The sequence below is a fragment of the Lucilia sericata genome, unplaced genomic scaffold (genome assembly GCF_015586225.1).
Source record: "Lucilia sericata isolate MDLA Ls3-8-SP2 unplaced genomic scaffold, ASM1558622v1 Contig000018F_arrow, whole genome shotgun sequence".
In the NCBI taxonomy this organism is placed as follows: Eukaryota; Metazoa; Arthropoda; class Insecta; order Diptera; family Calliphoridae; genus Lucilia; species Lucilia sericata.
Window position 1 is genome coordinate 916,335 of NW_023994057.1, and position 21,181 is coordinate 937,515.

A 21,181-nucleotide genomic window follows, 5' to 3' on the forward strand; every position below is an offset into this window, starting at 1 on the left:
AATACTTCGTAGGTTGGCACACATATTCGATAAATAATCGAACATTTATTTCGTTTCAGTGCTCCTTATGTCCAAATTTTTAAAATCTCCTCAGAGTGGTCTTATTGATTTTTAACTAATCTTGCCATTTAAAATGACTTATTGTAATCCTTTTTTATTAGTTTTTATTATGTACATTTGAACATACGTTATTTATTGCGTCAAAACATTGCCTGAAGTAATTTAAACCATTAATTGTACCTGTTTTTTAAGTATATTTTAATATCAGTGACTCATACATCGAATGTACGAACATTTGAACACTTGGTTATGTTTGCACGTACATATAAGAGTTCTACCCTAATTAGCCAATCTATTTACATACAAAAGTATGTATGTTCACTTTAAGTAATTAATTTTCGTAATTACTCAGCATAATTGACTTGTAATATTTGTTTAATGATATTTGCAACATAAACACACACGATGGAAGCTTTTATGTTAACGAAACATACTTTTTTTGAAAGTAGAAAAAGATTTAAACTTACGTGGAAGTTAAATTGGCAACTGAATCCACATCGTATAAAGTATAATTTTGATGATTTTAGAAAAATTATTGATCATTCATAATTTATAATCAAAATTTAATTCTTATTTTTTTAAAATATGTTAAATGTGGAACAAAACACTCGATTTATACCAGAAGACATTAATATACATACATATATACATACATAATAATAAAAGATTTGTTATTTAATTTACTTAAAAATTGAAGGCATTTTATCGTAAAATAGGATTTCTTGTCGTAAATGAATAATTATTTGATATACATACATATGTATAGTTTTTATAATATAAATTTTGCTCAATGATGCTAATCTTGATAATAAAAAATATAAAAACAATGGCAATCTATGATAATGAGAGAGCAAATTAAAATCCCACAAATACCACAACATAACATAACACACTCATCTCGATCAATACAACTGCACTGGCACTAAACTAAACTGAAATAAAACAGTAATTTAAAGACATTACAATGTTTTTGTTTACACAGTAATTAAAAGCAAATAAAAATATTATGAAAATGTTTCAGGAATTGACAAAAAAGAAAAACAAATACAAATAAAAGTATAAATAAGAATGTAAAATACATTTTTAAAAGGGAAGAAATTCACAATTTAGATACACTTTGCATAATTTTCATATGATAAATGAATTACTCATATATACTAATAGTATGTATGTATTTAGCATAATATGTACATCTAAAACATGCATACATATGTACATGCACTCCAATACATACTTACAAAGAAATTATCGAAAGTATCAGGAAGAAAAATCAAAATGACAGGAAATGGGAAATAATTAAGCAGATACTATTAATATGTGTGTGTGAGCCTGCTAGCTTTGTTAGTTGCTAGAAGAGTAGGGAGAGAGAGACTAAATGATTTTCTTAGGTCATAAATTGTCACAGCGGGTTTCCAAATCCTTCATGTTGATCCCGAACGAAAACTAAATTCACGTTAAACTTTTGCAAATTGCAGTCATAAATTTTCAAGTTTTTCCAGTAAAACGCAAAAACAGAAATAGAAATTTCTAAAACAGGGGATTACAAGGATTCAAGAGTATTTATGGGTATTTTTCATCGTTAAAAGCTACCTCGTGATTTTACCTGTCTAAACAATAACACGCTAAAATATTAAACCTGCACTCAGGTATAAATTGGTGACATTTTACCTTTAAATTTCCCAGAATTTACGCGAAAAACTACACGCAGGCAATCAAAGTATAAATATAAGAGTTGGGCACGGTGAAAGATCATACTCAGTTAACAATCAACATTCGTCAAGTAAACATCGTTCATTAAATTTCGAAAAACCGAAACTAAAATTATTTAAAATGGGTTGTTGTTCAAGTGCTTTAGCCAATGATAGTGATAAATTCAACACTACGCTAAATGGATATTATACCGCTACATCGAATCAGAAACGTGGTTCCAAAAGGAGTTACTCTTCTCATATTAGCAACGGATCCAGTTCGGGGGTTTCGAGTACCTGTACTTCACCATCTCGTCGTAGTATTCTAAGTCGTTGCAGTTCTACGCCAACATCAAACCAAGAATCGAATTCACCTAAAGCTAAAACTCGCAATTTTAACCTGATACATAAGGATGTTCCAACGGCTTTTGAGATGTTGTCGATTTGCGACGATTTTGGAGAAGGGGCAAAAATGCAACAACATCAGGAGAATAGATCATTTGGCTATTACTCAGAGTCGATGACTACGGGAAGTGCCGTTTCAACGCCATCTTCTTCGTGCCTTAGACGTACTCAGGACACTAGCCTAAATGCTGAGTCGCCACCAGTATCCGTGACACCAACACCCAGTGACTTGGAAATGGAAATGTATATGATGTCTCGTTCACAAGGTTTGATGCCAAAAACTTCTTCTCCCATTTTTCATCGTAAGGATGTAACATTCGATGCTGTGGCTGTTGCTTCGCCACCCTCGCACTCCTATCAAAAATGGGCCAACTATTTACAAAACACTCCCACTTACATGCTTCACAATGTCACCGATATTCCTGAAGCAATTGCTGGACACTTCAGTCCCTTAGACTTCCCAGCCTTCACCGATTTGGAAGAAATGGAGAGCGCTGCCAAAAGATTTAAAGTCGACATTCATCTAGAAAACGAAAGTGAAGAAGATGAGGTATTTTATCAGAAACAAATACCCAAGCCTTCTAACATAACACACACTATAACAACGGACTTGTAAACAAAAATAACCGTACAATCCTAATAGACGACAAATTTCATCATCAAACTTTCGCCTGGTTACGGAAGTAATGTTTGATGTTTTGTCTTCTAAATGGTGCTACCAACTTTCTCTTTCTAGCAACAGGTGTGCTGAAAGCCATTCCATTATCTAAGATTTCGCTCCTCCTTGAAACTTAAAAACTTTTGTAAATATTTCTATTTTTATTATGCAAAAAGTTGTTTGGTTTCAACGTAAAACAAAACTCAACAAAAGCAAAACTGGATGAATATTCCATTATCTTCCTCATATATCTCACCACATACTTTATCACCAAATATTACAAGTGCTTAGCATTTTCAGATATTGGAAACATGATGATGAAGGGATGAATCGACTTGTATGAGGAACAGTATATCAGAGCTGTATTCAGTAAATACAATGTTTAATAAAATTAAATAAAAACCATTTATATTTGTATAAACACCATTAGATATTAAGAATAATCATAAAATAAAAAAATTATAAATAAAATTTTTAAAATTTCTTTATAAAAAATAAAAATGTCTCTTTCATTTAATCCTGGCTGGCCACACACCATAATATTCAGTAAAACGACATGTCAACATTTTCAAATAAAATATATAGTGTAGATACAAAATGTAATAAAACTTAGGTATTGAAAATACGGATGGAAAATTGAAAATCGTATGATTTTTTAAAATTTTTTGAAAAATTTCAAAACGATTGGATTTTTTTGTTTTATTTCAGTTTTATATTTATTTAAACAATGAAAAACATAAAAACCGAAACAAATTTCAAATAAAAACAGAAACAAAATGAAAATTTACGTTTTTTTTTTTTTTTTTGAATTTTTTCAATATATATATATATATATATATATTTGATTTTTTTGATAATCATACCAATTTTCATTTTATTTTGTTTTGGCAGTATGAAAAATCTAAAGGTGGAGGTACACAACACGCGTTGTACGCGGCAACGCGTTATAGGCTTCTGTCAAAAAAAGTTGAAATAGTGTTTTTTCATTTAACAAGTTACACATTGTAGTTTGTAACGCGTCTGCCGCGAAAAGTTCAGCAACTTTCAACTTTTGACGCGTCGGCAGCTGATCAGGGTTGTATTTTGTTTTGTGTAGAATAAGAATAAACTAAAATGAAATAAATTTCTTCAACAATGGAAGAAAAATATTAAAAACGCGTGTTGTGTACTTTCACCTTAACGACTTCTCTTATAGCAGCTTTAAAGAATACCCCACAGAAATGTATATTTTTAAAAAAATGCTACCCAAATACATGTATCTACAAATTCATTCATAAGTATAAGGCCATTCCAATTATCGCTAGATCATGATCCTAATTTTAAGCAATAAATTTTGCTTAAAATTCATCTAAACATTGAAAAAATGTTGATCCAAAAAATATTTTTCAATAAATGAAAATTTTTTTGTTGATTAAATTACAGCGCACTTGATTTTTTTATATTTTAATTTTCTGTTCTCATATACAATGTTAATCACAAGTATATTAAGATGTAATGCAAAAAAATTTTATTAAAAATTGAAACTTCATATCCAGATTTTATATACAAGTAAATCAAATTATAAGTAACACAAAGTAAGGCACACAACATTGGTTACAATTCCGAGTACTCTGAAAATTTTCTGTGGGGTAAGTACATACATACTATATTAAAGTAAATGTTTTCATCTAATAGGTTCAAATTTTAAAAATTTAATTATAAACATTAATATTGTATTATTTTCCTTTTCCTCGCTGCAGGGAAATAATATAAAATTAAATTTGATCAGATTTGAAAGGAAAATGTTGTGACGAAGTAAAAACGTCTATGAAAGCATACAAAGTACACAATTAAATTAATTACTTAAGAAAACATTTAATTACAGATGATCGCATGTTAACAGAATTAATAAAAAACTGAAACCCAAATTTCTTCCATAAATATTATATGTAAAACACACGTACGTTTTTAGTAAATTACCTTTTTCAAAACCTTCAGCATTCATTTTTAATGATAACAAGTTAGAAAATGGAGTCCTCCATACAATCCCAAACTCTGTGGAGCTTGGATAAGGTCATAGAATAAAACTTAGCACATTTTTGATGGATGAAGCCTTTGTATAGGTGCTATGGTAAAAGACGGACCGAAACTAATTTAACAAAACTTGTTCATGTAAAATTACGAAGACAAAGTACATCAATTACACAGGCCATTCTGTCGGCTTTAAAATAAAGGTTTAACATCTGACATAAATTCTTTCTTCTTCGAGATATTTTCACCTACATAAATAAAGCTTGATACAACAATAAATTGACAAAAACAGATTTTTTTGGACATTTCGCCTTTGTTTATATATTCCAAGTTTTAACATTTTTCCTATAAAAATACTTTTTGAATTGTTTAATTAAAAATCCTTTGAAATTGCTGAATTGATTGAAGTTGACTGACGGATAGATATCGTTAAATCGAATTAGAAAGTATTGGAACATCCTCAGGAAGGTATGGATCCAATATTTTTGTTCGTTATAAACAACATTTACAAAGCATAATACTCATTAGTAGTGTAGGGTATAAATACCATGAATACACCAAACATCGTGAGTTTTCATGCTTTAGGTGAAGATATCACGAGGAAGAAATAAGATATTTCAAATGTTATTATTTTAAAGTTGACAGAATGGACTTTCAGATGGCATACATTTTATAAATAAAGTTGTATTGGCACTGTTGTAACGTCTCAAAAGAGCAAAAAAAAGTTTTTTCATACTTAAGGACACGGCATCTGAAATCCCAGTTGTGATGGAGAATAAGGTCCTTCAGAAAGGTAGAACTTGGTCTCAGGGTTTCGACTTTTTAAAATTTGTTCGTTAAATACATTATGTATCGATAATTACTAACATAGGCATAATTTAGCATATACATACATATAACGTAACGAGCAGTTTAGCAGGTAAAGATTCATGCATATTTAACATAATTATGAGATAAAAACCCAAAATCGAAGGGTCCGTTTTAGGGTTTCTAAGTGGAAAAAATGTCCCAGGAATTCCCGGGAGTATTTTTTCGTAAATAACGAAAAATTTTGTAAAAAAAATTTCAAGAGTTTCATTTCAAGATTTTTTGAATTTGCGAAAAATATCAGGTAATTTTACGAAATGTTCCAATTAAACTACAACTGTTGTACAGGTGATGATTTTACTTAATGGAAAATACGATTTAAAGAGTATGTATAATAGAATCAGTGTACTAGATCTGTTGCTAAGAAATATTTTTTTTAATTCATATTAATTTTGTTACTTTAAAAAAATATATTTTTATTAAAATTTATGAATGAAATTATTTCACTTTAAAAAGTGAAAATTAGTGCATAGTTCCTTTCTAAAATAAATTTTAAGATTTTATTTTTTTAAGCAAAATGCGGAAATAGTTCCTTTCGATTGGAATGCATATCTGTGAAAAACTTTAAAATCAAAAAAGTTCATAGCTTTAATAAGAATCAGAAATTTCTTTATAGAAAATATTCAATTTTTTAAAATTTTATTCCGAAATATTGGTCTACTATTCTTATACATTTTGGTAGAGGGATTTACTTCTACATTAAAATTATTTATGCAGAATTTTATCGTGATAAGTGAATTTTGACCTTTATAAGTGAATTTTGACCTTCAAGTCATTTTCTGAAAGGGATGAAAACTGGCAGTATCATTTAGACTTACATATGGGCAATCTCATGTCAAGTGACCCAACTCAAAAAATCGATTTTGATGAAATTTGCACCAAGGTTAGGAAAAAATTAAGAAATAGCCCTCTGAACTCCTTTGGACAATTTTTACTAGGATTAATTGGTGAAAAGTTACACTCATTTGAATAAACTCTGTATGACCAAAATGTCCAACTTTGACCCCCTCTAAGCCCGGCAGTTCTTTACTAATAGAGCTGAAAATATGTGTCTGGTCTACTATCCAATAATACTAACCTTCGTGCAAATTTCATCGGAAGACATTGATTTTAAAAGTTGGGTCATTTGAAATATTGTATAAATTTTCCGGGATATACAATTTTTTTAAATCAAATCATTGGATTGAAAAAAACTCTAGTTAGTATGTTTGTATGGGAGTTAAGTGAAATAATAAACTTTTGTAATAAATGTTATCAAATTATCTTCAAAATCGCGAACTATGTATATCCATTTTGAAGTGGTTCTGAGCCGAATGTATAGTGTAAACAACAATCTGTGATTCCATCTCACAAACATATCAATAAATTTTAGTGCGCATATAAGAAAATAATGTTTTCTACATAAGATATAAAATTTTGGAATTTGCGATAAATTTATAAAAAAAAACTGTTTTATAAATATCTAAAAAGCTGAAATCATTTATTTTAAATAAAAATGATTTAATAACATATTAAACTATGGGACAGAAAAAATTAGTTATGGATAAAAACCCAACGTAAAAATCTCATCGTGATACTAGTGTATATAAGTGAATTCAAGAAATTTTCTGAAATCGTCATAAATAAGTTTGGCATAAGCTAATAAATAACCTGAATAATCGCCACATTCCAAACGACAAATTGCGAAACAAGCAGTACGTAATATTGTGGAAATCAAATTTTGAACTATTTTAAAAATATGCGAAAGTAAAAACTTGCATAAAATATGCTCTAAAAACGTAAAATATGCTCCAAGAACTCAAATATTCTATCAAAATCAAGTCATGCTAAATTATGCTCTTATGGATAACGTATCCATATTGTCCATGAGTCCATACGACGCAGCATAAAAACATGCATTTGGTTTTCCTGATCATAATTATGAATGAACTTTTAGATACATATGTATGTAGATAGATATTGAAATATGGTCCAAACCTTTAACCCCCAATTGTCATTTAGCTTTCTAAAATTCCGTAGTAAAATTTATTTAATAGATTTAAAGAAAATCAGAATGTTAATATTTGTGTTTTTCATCTGTCAAATATCACTTCTTATTCAACTTAAAAACACGAAAATTATTTTTCAGAAAAATGAAAATGCTTTTTTCTTAAAAACTACAATCACGTACTTTGATCAATTTTATGAGGACACTATGATCGATATAGAATAAAGGAGTTTAAAGAATTTTTTAAAATACATATTTATGTATTAACAAATAAATTTTGTTGTTCAGTTATAACGGAATTTTAAGTCTTCTTAAGATGATTATTTATAAATCATGATTTAGAAATGTTTAAGCAGACTGCTTTCGCTTAATGAGACATTTGTTTCAATAAAATTATAAATAAATGAAATTAGAAAATTGAGGTAAGTGTAGGGTGTTAAGAAAACACATTGCAATAAATCAGTCTTAGATATAGTATTATTATGCACTTAAAACGCATTGTGTTATAAATCAGATCGTCACTCGCACCTACAGCATAAATATTAAATCTTTATCCCTGTATCCGTAAAACAACGGATATTAGGAAATTCTTAAGAATCATTATGAAGTATTACAAGCATTTACGTGAGTTTTTAAAATAGCACTAGTTTACGAAGTTCTTCAAATTGAATTTGAATAAATATTGCTTTAGAAATGGAAAAAGATCAGCACTTAAGATATATTTTGAAATAAGTAAATCCAGTTTAAGGATTTTAGATAATGCGTATATGTATACGCATGGATGATCTTAAATTCGATTGAAACTATAATTGTTTTTATGAAATGATGCAAGTAAAGCTAGACATGCATATATACATACATATGTATATCCGAACATACATACGTGTGTACGTAACAGAATGTTGGAAAAGTTACATTGATTTTGGCAGTGTTATTTATTTTCTTAATTTTGGGAGGAAACGGAAAAACCCTGATGTGACAAAAGACAATCTAGCTTAGATACACACATTAAAAGCATGTTATCTCCTTTGTCAAAGTAAAGCTTAATCCACGTCTGATAATCGTTGAAAAAACACCTTAGTCTTCAACTACTTACATTTATTTCATATATTTCATTGTATGAAAAGATATGATATTTTGTTGTTGTTGGTCACTGTGGCCAACGTTATAGTTGGCTTGTGGTTTAGTGGCATTTCCTGCGGTTACATTGCCACCTTAATCTTCTGAATATTTAAAATTTACACAAGCCAAATGCTTCTCATACGTCATGCTGCATGTTTTCAAAACCATTTGCAAAAAAAAAACCAACGCTACTATGAACGAACGTTCCATAAAGATTAAATTCTAAATCGTATAGATTTATCTGGGTTTTCATTAATCGCTGTGATTATGAATCAAAAGGAAATTTCACAATGCATCTATAGATTGAACAAAACAACGTTCCTTTGTTTCCCGTGCCAAAAATAAAGAAACGAATGAAAATGCATTCAGAAATGATAATATTTAAAAAGATTTCAAATTTGTTTAACACTGTATTTTTTTTTTGTTTTGGTTCTAACACTTCGTGAAAACAATACTTCAAGTCGAGTACCAATCGAAGCTAAAGTTGTCAACAGATTGTCAAGTACATCATATCTTCAAGTTTTTTGTTCCTCCGTTTATATGCTCTAATTTACATTCAAATGTACGTACATACTTACATATGCATGTGTATGTATGCCTTTTTCAGACATTTATAATCTATAAGAGATTAGAACTTTAAAAACAATTTTGTCAGTTTTGGACAGCCCATTGTTCTTAAAATTGCTCTAGTTGTTCTAGATATATCAGTTGATTCCAACATACATCTACCATTTATTTAGGAACATAAGTGCTCTGATTGTTCGTCACAATTACGAGAAGAGGGATTAAACTTTGCTGATGATCATTATAGATAAGAGGATCTTACGAAGGATTATAGCAAGTGCACATCTGTTAAGCTACTCTTACTCAGTGTGTCAAACATTTAATTCTTTGTACCTTAAATTAATGTAAAACTTTTAAAGTACAGTTGTGTTTCATATCGATATCGATTGCAAAAGTTAAAAAGAAAAGTTTGAGTTATTTGCTATTTGAAGAAAATCAGAAAATTTACAAGTAAAATACATCAAATGATATTACATTTAGTTTCGGGATATTGGTCGTAATTACTTTTTAAACTGTTCCATGTAAACTAAAAATTATGACTGATAGTAAAATGATTCTACATATTTCTAAAAAAAATATAGTTAGTTTTGTACTTTTAAATAATATTTTTGAATTTTTTATTTTGATTTAGAAACTCTAAAACACATCTCAATTTTTGTCCGCGTAAAATATTAATTTTCGCATGTAATATAAATATGTATGTATTCGAAGTATTTATTTAAAATTTATATGTTATATGATACATTTAGACTATTGTCATGTATATGAGAATTAATGTACTTTCAAATCAAATATGTATTTGATGAAAAAGACGTAACCAGTATTTTTGTAAATGTTTTGTAATTGGAAATAATAAAAATTCGCAACAAATAATAAAGACGTTTTAAAGAGAAAACCTCAATTTCAAAAACTATCTGAACTCCTTTGGACTATTTTTGCTAGGACCAATGTGAAAAGTTACACTCAATTGAATAAAACCCTGTATGACTAAAATGTCCAACTTTGACCCCCTCTAAGTCCGGCAGTTCTGGTCTGATAGCGCTAAATATTTGTGTCTGGCCTACTATCCAACAGTACTAACCTTGGACATCGATTTTTATAGTTAGGTCACTTGACACAAAATGACACATATGTCTGTTTAAATAAATACATGTATATACATATGGACAATTTCGTGTATGTATGTATGTATGTATGTATGTATGTATGTATGTATGTATGTATGTATGTATGTATGTATGTATGTATGTATGTATGTATGTATGTATGTATGTATGTATGTATGTAGTATGTATGTATGTATGTATGATGTATGTATGTATGTATGTATGTATGTATGTATGTATGTATGTATGTATGTATGATGTATGTATGTATGTATGTATGTTGTATGTATGTATGTATGATGTAGTGTATGTATGTATGTATGTATGTATGTAATGTATGTATGTATGTATGTATGTATGTATGTATGTATGTATGTATGTATGTATGTATGTATGTATGTATGTATGTATGTATGTATGTATGTATGTATGTATGTATGTATGTATGTATGTATGTATGTATGTATGTATGTATGTATGTATGTATGTATGTATGTATGTATGTATGTATTGTATGTATGTATGTATGTATGTATGTATGTATGTATGTATGTATGTATGTATGTATGTATGTATGTATGTATGTATGTATGTATGTATGTATGTATGTATGTATGTATGTATGTATGTATGTATGTATGTATGTATGTATGTATGTATGTATGTATGTATGTATGTATGTATGTATGTATGTATGTATGTATGTATGTATGTATGTATGTATGTATGTATGTATGTATGTATGTATGTATGTATGTATGTATGTATGTATGTATGTATGTATGTATGTATGTATGTATGTATGTATGTATGTATGTATGTATGTATGTATGTATGTATGTATGTATGTATGTATGTATGTATGTATGTATGTATGTATGTATGTATGTATGTTGTATGTATGTATGTATGTATGTATGTTTGTATGTATGTATGTTTGTATGTATATATGTATGTATGTATGTACCATTCATCAAATTTTTTGCCCGGTTAAAGGTGATATAAAATTTGGATATCGTGGAAAAATCGTTGGGAGGCGCAATCAAAACCTTATATTGTGCTCTCTGCTAATTATTTTTATAATTTTTTAGAAAAATTTAAAAAATGCAAAAAAAACGATAAACAAAAAATATAAAAATACTGCAAAATAAATAATGAAATAATACATGAATCTGGATCGCTAAAAATGCTTGCATTTTAATGCTGTGAAATAGCATATTTATCTATAAGCTAAGAAGTCTTTTATCGCCATTTATTAGAAATCGCCCATTTCAAGTTTGTTCAAATTTTTATATGAAAAAAAATCGTCAAATATCGCCAAACCAGTTTCAATTGATGAAGATCTGAATTAAAATAATTTTTGGACTTTTGAATTCAATTCCCGTTTGAATATTTTATAATATTCTTTTGAGTTTTTTATGAATCCGTTTAATGGAATCGCTCCTGACATTTTTATACCCACTAATATTATTTTTGTTTGGTATTAAAAGTGGGCAATATTGGTTAACTATTATACCTCACTTCGACAGAAGTGTCCTTTTGAAATACTGTTTGAACATTTACAAATTAATTTATTATTCTGATTTAAATCTTTAAAAGAAGATTTAAACCAGAAAAGGTGAAAAATTCTCCAACTCATTAGTTTATCGCCAAAAAATCGCCATGTGTAATTTGCTACGATAGCCAAACACATTAAAAAATACCCACGTTTGGCGAGAAATCGCCACATCTAACAGCCCTGCTCTTGATATGCTGAAAGTGAATTATTTCCGAAGCCAATGAGCCAATGATATACCCCAGTTTAGGGAGTTATTTCATCACGCCAATTCATAGCGCGAATTAAGTAATTGAACTTTATACCAAAGAAATCGTTCGTCATAATTTCACTTCACTGGCACATAATAAAACAATTTGAATACAACTGTATATTCGCCGCAAAATTAAAATTTCTATCGAACGTTCGATAACTTGGATCGATAGCATGGACATAAACCTAGTTAAGCATATAAGTTCAATAACTCACCGTCAGATGTCTACATCGACAGTTTTACAGCTTGACTACAATTGTAACCACAACCGCTGTCGACAATGAGTTTTCATATAATTTGTATGGAGAGCCAAATATCGTCTTGTGGTTGGCGATATTGTGGTTGAGATAGATTCTATTATATTTTTCATGTTGTAGCGTTGCCATATGTTCATAATATTTTGCTAAAAATATTGCAAAATTGCAAAAACAGGGTTGTTATAATGCGCATTTTTTGTCATGTGTTATTATTAAAAGAAGGAATTAAATGAAAATAATAAAAATTAAAATGCGAAAATGATTCTTTTATTTCATTCTGAATAATTTTTTAACGATTCCTATTTATTTCTTAAAAAATAATTCTAATTTTAAACAAAAACATCATTTTGCTTTGATTCTTTCTAATAAAAGTCAAAAAATGTGGTCTGTCGACAGTCGCTCTAATTTATTATAAAACTTCATATAAAAAAAGTAAATGTTCGTTCAAGTTTGCAAATATGTTGAAATTGTAGAGATGTATTTTTTAATAGATGGTGTGAAATGGCGCTCTTTTGTTTTTGTGTGTTTTTTTAATTGGCAGTTTGCTTATTCATTTTACAGAAATATTTGTCAGAGTAAGTTGTAAAATTAGAGTGAAACGAAAGATTTTAAAAATTAGTCGATCAAAAATTAAACACATAATTGGATAATTATTTTAATTAATGTTAATAACAAAATAACTATTGTTATTTTCATGCGGCTGAATAAATAAGTTATAAATAATTAGTTTAGTTTAAACAATTAAAAAAAAATAATAATATTAGTTAATATAACTAAATAAACAAAGAAGTACAAATAAACTAAACGATATTATAACGATATCGAAACGATATTACTTAAGGCTCAATTACTAAGTACCTGTTATGAGAAGTACCTGTTGTTACATCGGTCGCCCTTTCACACCTTAAATTTGTTACACCTACTGCTGAAGGACAATTTTATTTTTCTTAATAATCATAAATTTTCATACAATCTAATCCTGACACGCGTTTCATCCTTTGTGTTTAAACAATATCATTAATCCCCTGTTTACTTTAAGTATAATAAACTAAAATAACAAGTCCATGCATAGATAGAACACACGTATTATTAGTAACACTCTTAAAACACTTGTCTTAATACCGACCAAACTGCAATAAAATTACATTAAACTGAATTATGTCTATATCTTTCTCATATCCATTTACATACACATGTACATATGTATGTAGTGCATATTAAAGTAAATTACTTAGGATGTGTATCTAATTCTCTAAGAGCATCATCTATTAGAATATATTCTATACACGTTCATGTTTTATAATTACGACAAAACAAACAGTATGTTTTGATACCTATTTAATACCTTCTAATTACATAAATACATACATGCCTACATCGCCGTATTGCCTGCAAAAAGGCTCATGTGATTTTTGACAACTTTCTAGGAGAGTCAAACAAGAATTTTTTGCTTTTAAATATATTGGTAATTAAAACAAAGAATGAATAAAGCTCTCAAATAGTCAAACATTTTAAATAAACTATGAATTTATTAATTTTTAATGAGTTTTAGAAATCTTTATATTGAGATGTAAACAAAAACCGCTTCAGAGACAATGTGCAATATCTTTATGGTGGTAGTTATTGCGTTACAAAAATCACTACAAACGCATAATACAATTTGTACTATAATATATGTCTACAATTAGGGTCCTAATTAAGAGAAATTTCGACAAAATTTCATCCCCAACAGATTGTGTCCCCATTGTCTAAAAAAAACTTTAAACTCAAAACACTAGGTTATTATTTTTATTTTGTAAATGTTGTCTATAATTCAAATTACTCTGTTAACTTCTTTCAGCCTATTTGGTTAAAAGTTTTATTAATTGTTATTACTTTTTGTTACATCCAACAAACATTCAGTATTTACAACTTTTTAATCAACCAAAGACCAGAACATTTAACCACGAACCCACAACTATTTACTTTCCCCAATTTATATTCCCTTAAACCACAAAGCTATAAACTTTTCTCATTAATAGTGCAATATACGAGTCATGTATCAAAAAGGCAAAACTAAAATTGTATAGAAAATACATATGAGCGATTTCGTATCAAGTGACCCAACTTTTAAAATCGGTGTCTTCCGATTTGGATCAAATTTGCACCTAGGTTAGTACTATTGGATAGTAGGCCAAACATAGCTGTATCTATTAAGAATTGCCGGCCTTAGAAGGGGTCAAAGTTGGACATTTTGGTCATACAGGGTTTTATTCAAATGATTGTAACTTTTCACCTATTGGTTCTAGCAAACATTTTCCACAGTAGTTCCGATAGCTATTTCTTCATTGTTTCCAAAAAAAAATTCTTAAAAATATTTTTTTCCAAAAACTCCTTTTTTTGCTCAGATGAAAGCTTTGAGGGCTTTATAGTCCCATAATGGGATGCAAAAAAAATTTTAACTCAAGAATAAGATTTTTTTCAATATATGTTACTTAATTTCAATATTTGTTAATTATTTTTAAATGGACGTTTTTGTTGTTTTTTGCTCAAAAGAAAGCTTAAACCATTTCCTTTAAGAGCTTTGTGGAAAACAGGGATTTTTTTTAAATTAAAACAAAAATTATTAAAAAAAAAATATTTTTTTTTTGCAAACAATGAAGAAATAGCTATCTGAAGGATCAATAGGTGAAAAGTTACAATCATTTAAATAAAACCCTGTATGACCAAAATGTCCAACTATGACCCCGTATAAGTCCGACAGTTGTTGACCGATAGAGCTGAAAATTTGTATCTGGCCTACTATCCAATAGTACTAACATTGGTGCAAATTTCATCCAAATCGATTTTTTGAGTTGGGTAACTTGACACGAAATAACCCATATGTAACTTAAATATTTGTAGCCCAGCCGAAAAATTACAAAATTCCGAATTAAAGTAAGAATGCTATAATTTTATTTTAATTGAAAATACTCACATAATTTCAAAAACTTAGTGGGAAATTATAGTTGCATACGTCCGACGCTATATACACCAACATTTTCCAGAAGGACTATCGACTAAAAAGTGTGTTTTTAATTATTGTTCTTTTCGATTATGTTTAAATTAAAAGTGTATATTATATGTAACTGACAAAAACTAAATTTTACAGCGTATCATTTTTTTAATTACATGTAAATATGTTAAAATGACACAGAAATACACCGATACACGTAAACTTAATTTTGGGTCGTAGAATCCAATGGCATACTCTGTTTTCAAATGTTATTTAAAAACAAGAAGATATTGCACTTTGAAGTTTGCATTGTGTCTGAAGCGATTTTCAAGATATTCAGATGAAATTTGGCACATTCTCTTCTTTTGACAAGGACGAAGCCTATTGAAATTGGTTAAAATCCGTCCATTATTTCGTATAGCCCCCATACAACCGACAAAACTAAGTTTTAAATGAGTTTTAATGATACTGCTGAATTTTGTAATGATTGGGCCTCATTTGACCATATCCCCCATACTAAGCCCCTTTCAGAAAATTAATTGATGGTCAAAATTCACTTATAAACACTAAAAAAATAATCAAAATTTGTAACATAATCAACATAATAATAACATAATCACTCAGCCATGCCCGACTATAAATTCTTACTTGTTTACTTTTTTGTAAGATGGGACTCAGAAATTGCCGACCGTTCTAAAATTACAAATGAACAACAAATTAAGTAATTTAAAAACAGTTTTCGAGAAAGTTAAAATTGAAATATCGCCGTATTTTAACCAGAGTAAGGAGAGCGTTCAAATTGATTTCTCTCTAGAGAGATATTAATTCGAGCGAAATGAATTATTTACTTTATTGTGAATATATCATTTTTCTCCTGAGTTTAAATATAAATCTCACGAGAAATATTTAAATTTATAGAGCGGAAAATACATTTCTCTTATGAAACAAGTACAAATGAATTTATCGGGAGTTTTATAATATTGTATATAAAGTCAAAAACATGTTTCTTCGCACAAGCATGCACACACACACGCTCATCTTTTTTCTTTTTTTACAACCTACACACATGCACATTTTTTTCATTAATTTTTTGTTTTTACACCGCCGTAAAACCGGTTTTGCCGCACACATCTTTTGTATGTGAGTTTTACTCAAATTCTATTCCTTTTGATATCTCTCGTGAGATGAATTAAAAAAATCAAAATACATAGATATCGCTCATGAAGTAAACATAAAAAATTAAGAATTGAAATAAAAATACTTCTCGCGAGTTTAAAAATAATTCTCGTGAAATGAGTTGTATAACGAGAGAAATAAATAAGATAATATTCACGAGTGCAAAAATTACTTACTCGCGAGTTTAAAAATAATTCTCGTGAAATGAGTTGTATAACGAGAGAAATAAATAAGATAATATTCACGAGTGCAAAAATTACTTACTCTGATTTTAACCTTAACTTTTCAAAACTGAGTATGTCATTCTTTCAATTACAGAATCCTAGCCAAAGGCCATAATCGGCTCCAATAACACTACTCGACTAGACAATATTAAATATATGTATATTTATATTTAGTACATAATAATTTGAGGGAATTATTAATGATAAATTCCTTTCCGGGAATATGTACCTTTGTATGGGGGCTATGGGAAATTATAGGTCAGCAATGAATATTTTTAGTTTTAACGTGAACGTGGTTTAACCAGAGAGATAGACGGACGGACATAGCTAAATCGAATTCGAATTTCATCGAGCTAATCGAATTTCATAAGGACCCAGAATATACATGTATATACTTTGTTGCAGAGTTGGGGGTAGTGCATTAAATATTTAGTGCACTAAGGTTTCCACTAAATCCCACTATAGTGACGAAATTTTGATTTTCCACTATTTTTTATCACTATAGTGGTAGTGAAACATATTTTAACTACCATTAAAAAAAGTGGTAGTAAAACATATTTTAACTACCACTAAAAAAAATAGTGGTAGTGAAAATTTTTCAACTACCACTAACCATTAGTGGTAGTGAAAATTTTGCACTACAATAAAATAGTGCAAATGTTTAACAGTCACTACATGAATGCTTTAATATGCACTAAAATCTCAAAAAATAGTGTTTGTAAAAATAATCCAAACAAATTGAAAATACATATGTACATATGTATGTTCAAAATATTTCTATATTAGAGTGTGTGCCAATCGGTAACAATTTACTTGAAAATGTAAATTTTTGATAGATATGAGGTGAATAAAATTTAACTAGCTCATAGGGCCATATAAATTTTTGACAAATGAAATGAAAAATTTGAAAATACAAAAAATAAAATATTTTATAATTTTAATTTATAATACATTTGTGATTGTAGAAATTTATTATAATAATAAAAAAATCAATAAAAGTGTTTCATTTATTAAAATAAATGCAGAAATTAGTGACAATTGTAAAAATTTAATGTAGTCAAAAAAGATATCGTTTGGCACAGCAAAATATAAAAATGTTCCCACCATAGGAAAATTACAATCCACCATAGAACTTTGCTATCATTTGGCACACGCTCTTATTATTTTTTATTTTATTTTTTAAATTTTTACAAATGCCACTAATTTCACAAGAAAATCTGCATTTATTTTAATAAATGAAACACTTTTATTGATTTTTCTATTATTAAAATAAATTTCTACAATCACAAATGTATTATAAACTAAAATTATAAAATATTTTATTTTTTGTATTTTCAAATTTTTCTTTTCATTTGTCAAAAATTTATATAGCCCTATGAGCTAGTAAAATTTTATTCACCTCATATCTATCAAAAATTTACATTTTCAAGTAAATTGTTACCGATTGGCACACACTCTATTAAAGAAAAATCATATACATACATACATATTTATGGTTTTTAGAAAATGAATTCGTTCGTAATAAATGAAAGAAAATGTCAAAAATATACGATAGATAAAGGCCTTAAAAAACAACGAAAATAATACCAAAATACGAAATAAAATGTGGCCTCTTGATCCCGGATGCAATTTGAATGACAAACCTTTTAATTTCTTGTCACTTTGCGTACAATTTTTATGTTGTTTTTCAAAATATATTTTTTCATACATTTATTTTTTTTGAGTTCCATTAACATTAGTGAATGATTATATTTTTCCACTATTCTGTTAGTGGAGAAAAAAAATTTGCACTAAGCTGTAAAAAAAAGGGTTTGCACTATCACTAAATTAATTTTAGTGAAAAACTTTCTTGTACCACTACCACTATTGCTTAGTGAGGCTGTAATTTTTCAACTCACCACTAAATATCTAGTAGTGATAGTGAAAAATTTTGCACTATCACTAACATTTAGTGGAAACTGCAAATTTAGTGCACTACCCCCAACTCTGCTTTGTTGGGTCTCAAATGAAAATTTATTGTTTGTTACACACGGAATGATAAACTTATATATATCCCTATCACAACTGATGGTGGTGGAGGGTATGAAAAAACTTAGTAGTTCCTTTACAATTAACTGCAGCTATACTGTACAATGTAAAAAAAGCTTTTGAGTTAAAAACTAAATTTAAACTAGGACAAGGACGAAAAAACCAAACATGAAAAAGAAACTTATTCAAAAGTTAAAATGCCAAAGCATTGATTTTATTTTTTGAAACATAAAGTTCCTTTATACTTATGAACAAAGAAAAATGAAGTTTACGTCTGCTGTAACAGTGTTCAAATTCTCAAATAAATGTAATTATATTTCTGGCATCTTTAATTTAATTTTAGTTTTTGACAAATCCTTCGCATGTTTGTATATATGTATGTATATTACAGATTTTATGTGGGAAATAGTCGTAATACAATATGTACGCATCTCTATCTTTACCTTTATGATATGTTTGGGTTTTCTTGATATATAAAGTAAACGTATTTCCTTTTTTATTGTCACGAAAGTTCGCGGAAATCGTTCGTTTTTTGCTTTTATTTGGAAGATTCTAGTACAAACTGAAAATATTCCGTTGACATGAGTGTATGTATGTGTGTTTAAAACCAATATTTACGCTAATATCCTTGTCTCATTAAATTTTGAATTTTCTTGGAACGGTAAATGCGACCGTACCGCATGTGTGTATTTTACCATATTCATTCATTCACTCGATCACGTGTGTCCTCTTCGTTCATTCATATGTATGGATATTAAATAGAAGAGTTGCCAAATATTTTGTTTTTCGCTGGATGTTAACGCCTTTCGCTATGTAATTTATTTATATTTTTATAGATTTTTTTTAATTTTGACTGAAATTTTACTAATTAAATATATAAAAAAACTTACTTATTCCAAAAAAAAATTAATACAAGATTATTTAAAACAAGTTAAAGTACAGATTTTGTATGAAAACATGGCTTATAAACATATTATAACTATTGTGAATATGGTTCATAATTAATATTATTAAAAAATTATATTTTTTCTTTTATAATACAGTTCAGAATTATTTGCACATGGGATAGACACATAAAATATATAAAAACTCAACACGGTTCGTGTTTAGGTCTTAAAAGGATAAATTTGAAAAATAAAGGCAATCAGATGGTGTTTCGGCTTCGCGTAAAAATCTAAAATTTACGCATACATTTAAAAATTACATAGTTTTGAAAATATATATTTAGAAAACAAACTGACAACCCATACATATGTATGTATGTATGAATGTGCGTAATTAAGTGACACTGAGTGTTTGTTCATTTGGTTTTTTTCCAATTACCATTAATTTAGGTAAGAAGTTGTAATTTCATATACGGTTTGTTTGCATTCTCATATTAATTATATTTTTGTTTATTTATAAATTTATACAAATATTTAATTGTGGGTTAATAATAGGGTGATCGATTATTCGACATTTTCCAAAAACCGGTTTTCGAATAGTTCGAATAGTTGACATTTAAAAAAAACCGGTTGATATTTTTCAAATTCAGAAAAAACCGGTTAACCGGTTTTTCATTATAAATAAAAAAAAAATATTTTAATTTGAAAAACTTAATGTTTATGTTTAAATTTGATTAATAAAACATGGCCAGAAATGATTTTTAACAGTTTAAAAGATTATAACTATAGATCTAGTCGTCTGATTTACATTATTTCATTAATATAAAAAAATTAGGAAAAAAGTGGGACACTTCTGTTAAACATAAGGTACTATGTAATCCTAGCTTATTTCAAAAGCCCTGTTTAGGACAACACTTCCATAAAATTTCAGCCGTAAATTAATTATTGTAAATTGAATATAATCTTAAGATTGATAAAATTTTATCAAACAGTTATCAATTTTACAAATAAATTTTTTTAATTAATTAGGAAAATCAAAAAAGTTTAACCAAAGGAGCTTTAGAAAAATATACGCTAGTTCCTCGACTCAAATAATTTTAAAATTTAGCTGTATTATTATTTACTTAAAAATTTCATTTAAATAATCTTTGAATACAAAGCAAATAAAAGTATTCGAAACCGGTTTTTAAAAAGTGAAAAAACCGGGTTATTCGATATTCGAAAAATCAACATTAAGAAAAAACCGACACTGGTAAAGCAGAAAAAACCGGTTTTAAAACCGGTTGAAAAATCGAGTCGATCACCCTAGTTAATAAGCATTAATTTTATTAAATTTCAAAAAATCTATGTGTTGTCGTAAAAT

The 21,181-nt window shown here is 28.2% G+C and overlaps 2 protein-coding genes across 4 annotated transcripts in view; both read left to right on the forward strand.

Annotated features, from left to right (window-relative positions):
- LOC119607073 (zinc finger protein 37 homolog) overlaps window positions 1–21,181 on the forward strand; it is a 111,850-nt gene that overhangs the window by 22,695 nt on the left and 67,974 nt on the right. The window lies entirely within an intron of this gene.
- Window positions 1,870–2,784, forward strand: LOC119607089. The gene has a single exon (XM_037960861.1). It carries the CDS (start codon window positions 1,891–1,893, stop codon window positions 2,767–2,769), a length of 879 nt encoding a protein of 292 aa, XP_037816789.1. The 5' UTR covers window positions 1,870–1,890; the 3' UTR covers window positions 2,770–2,784.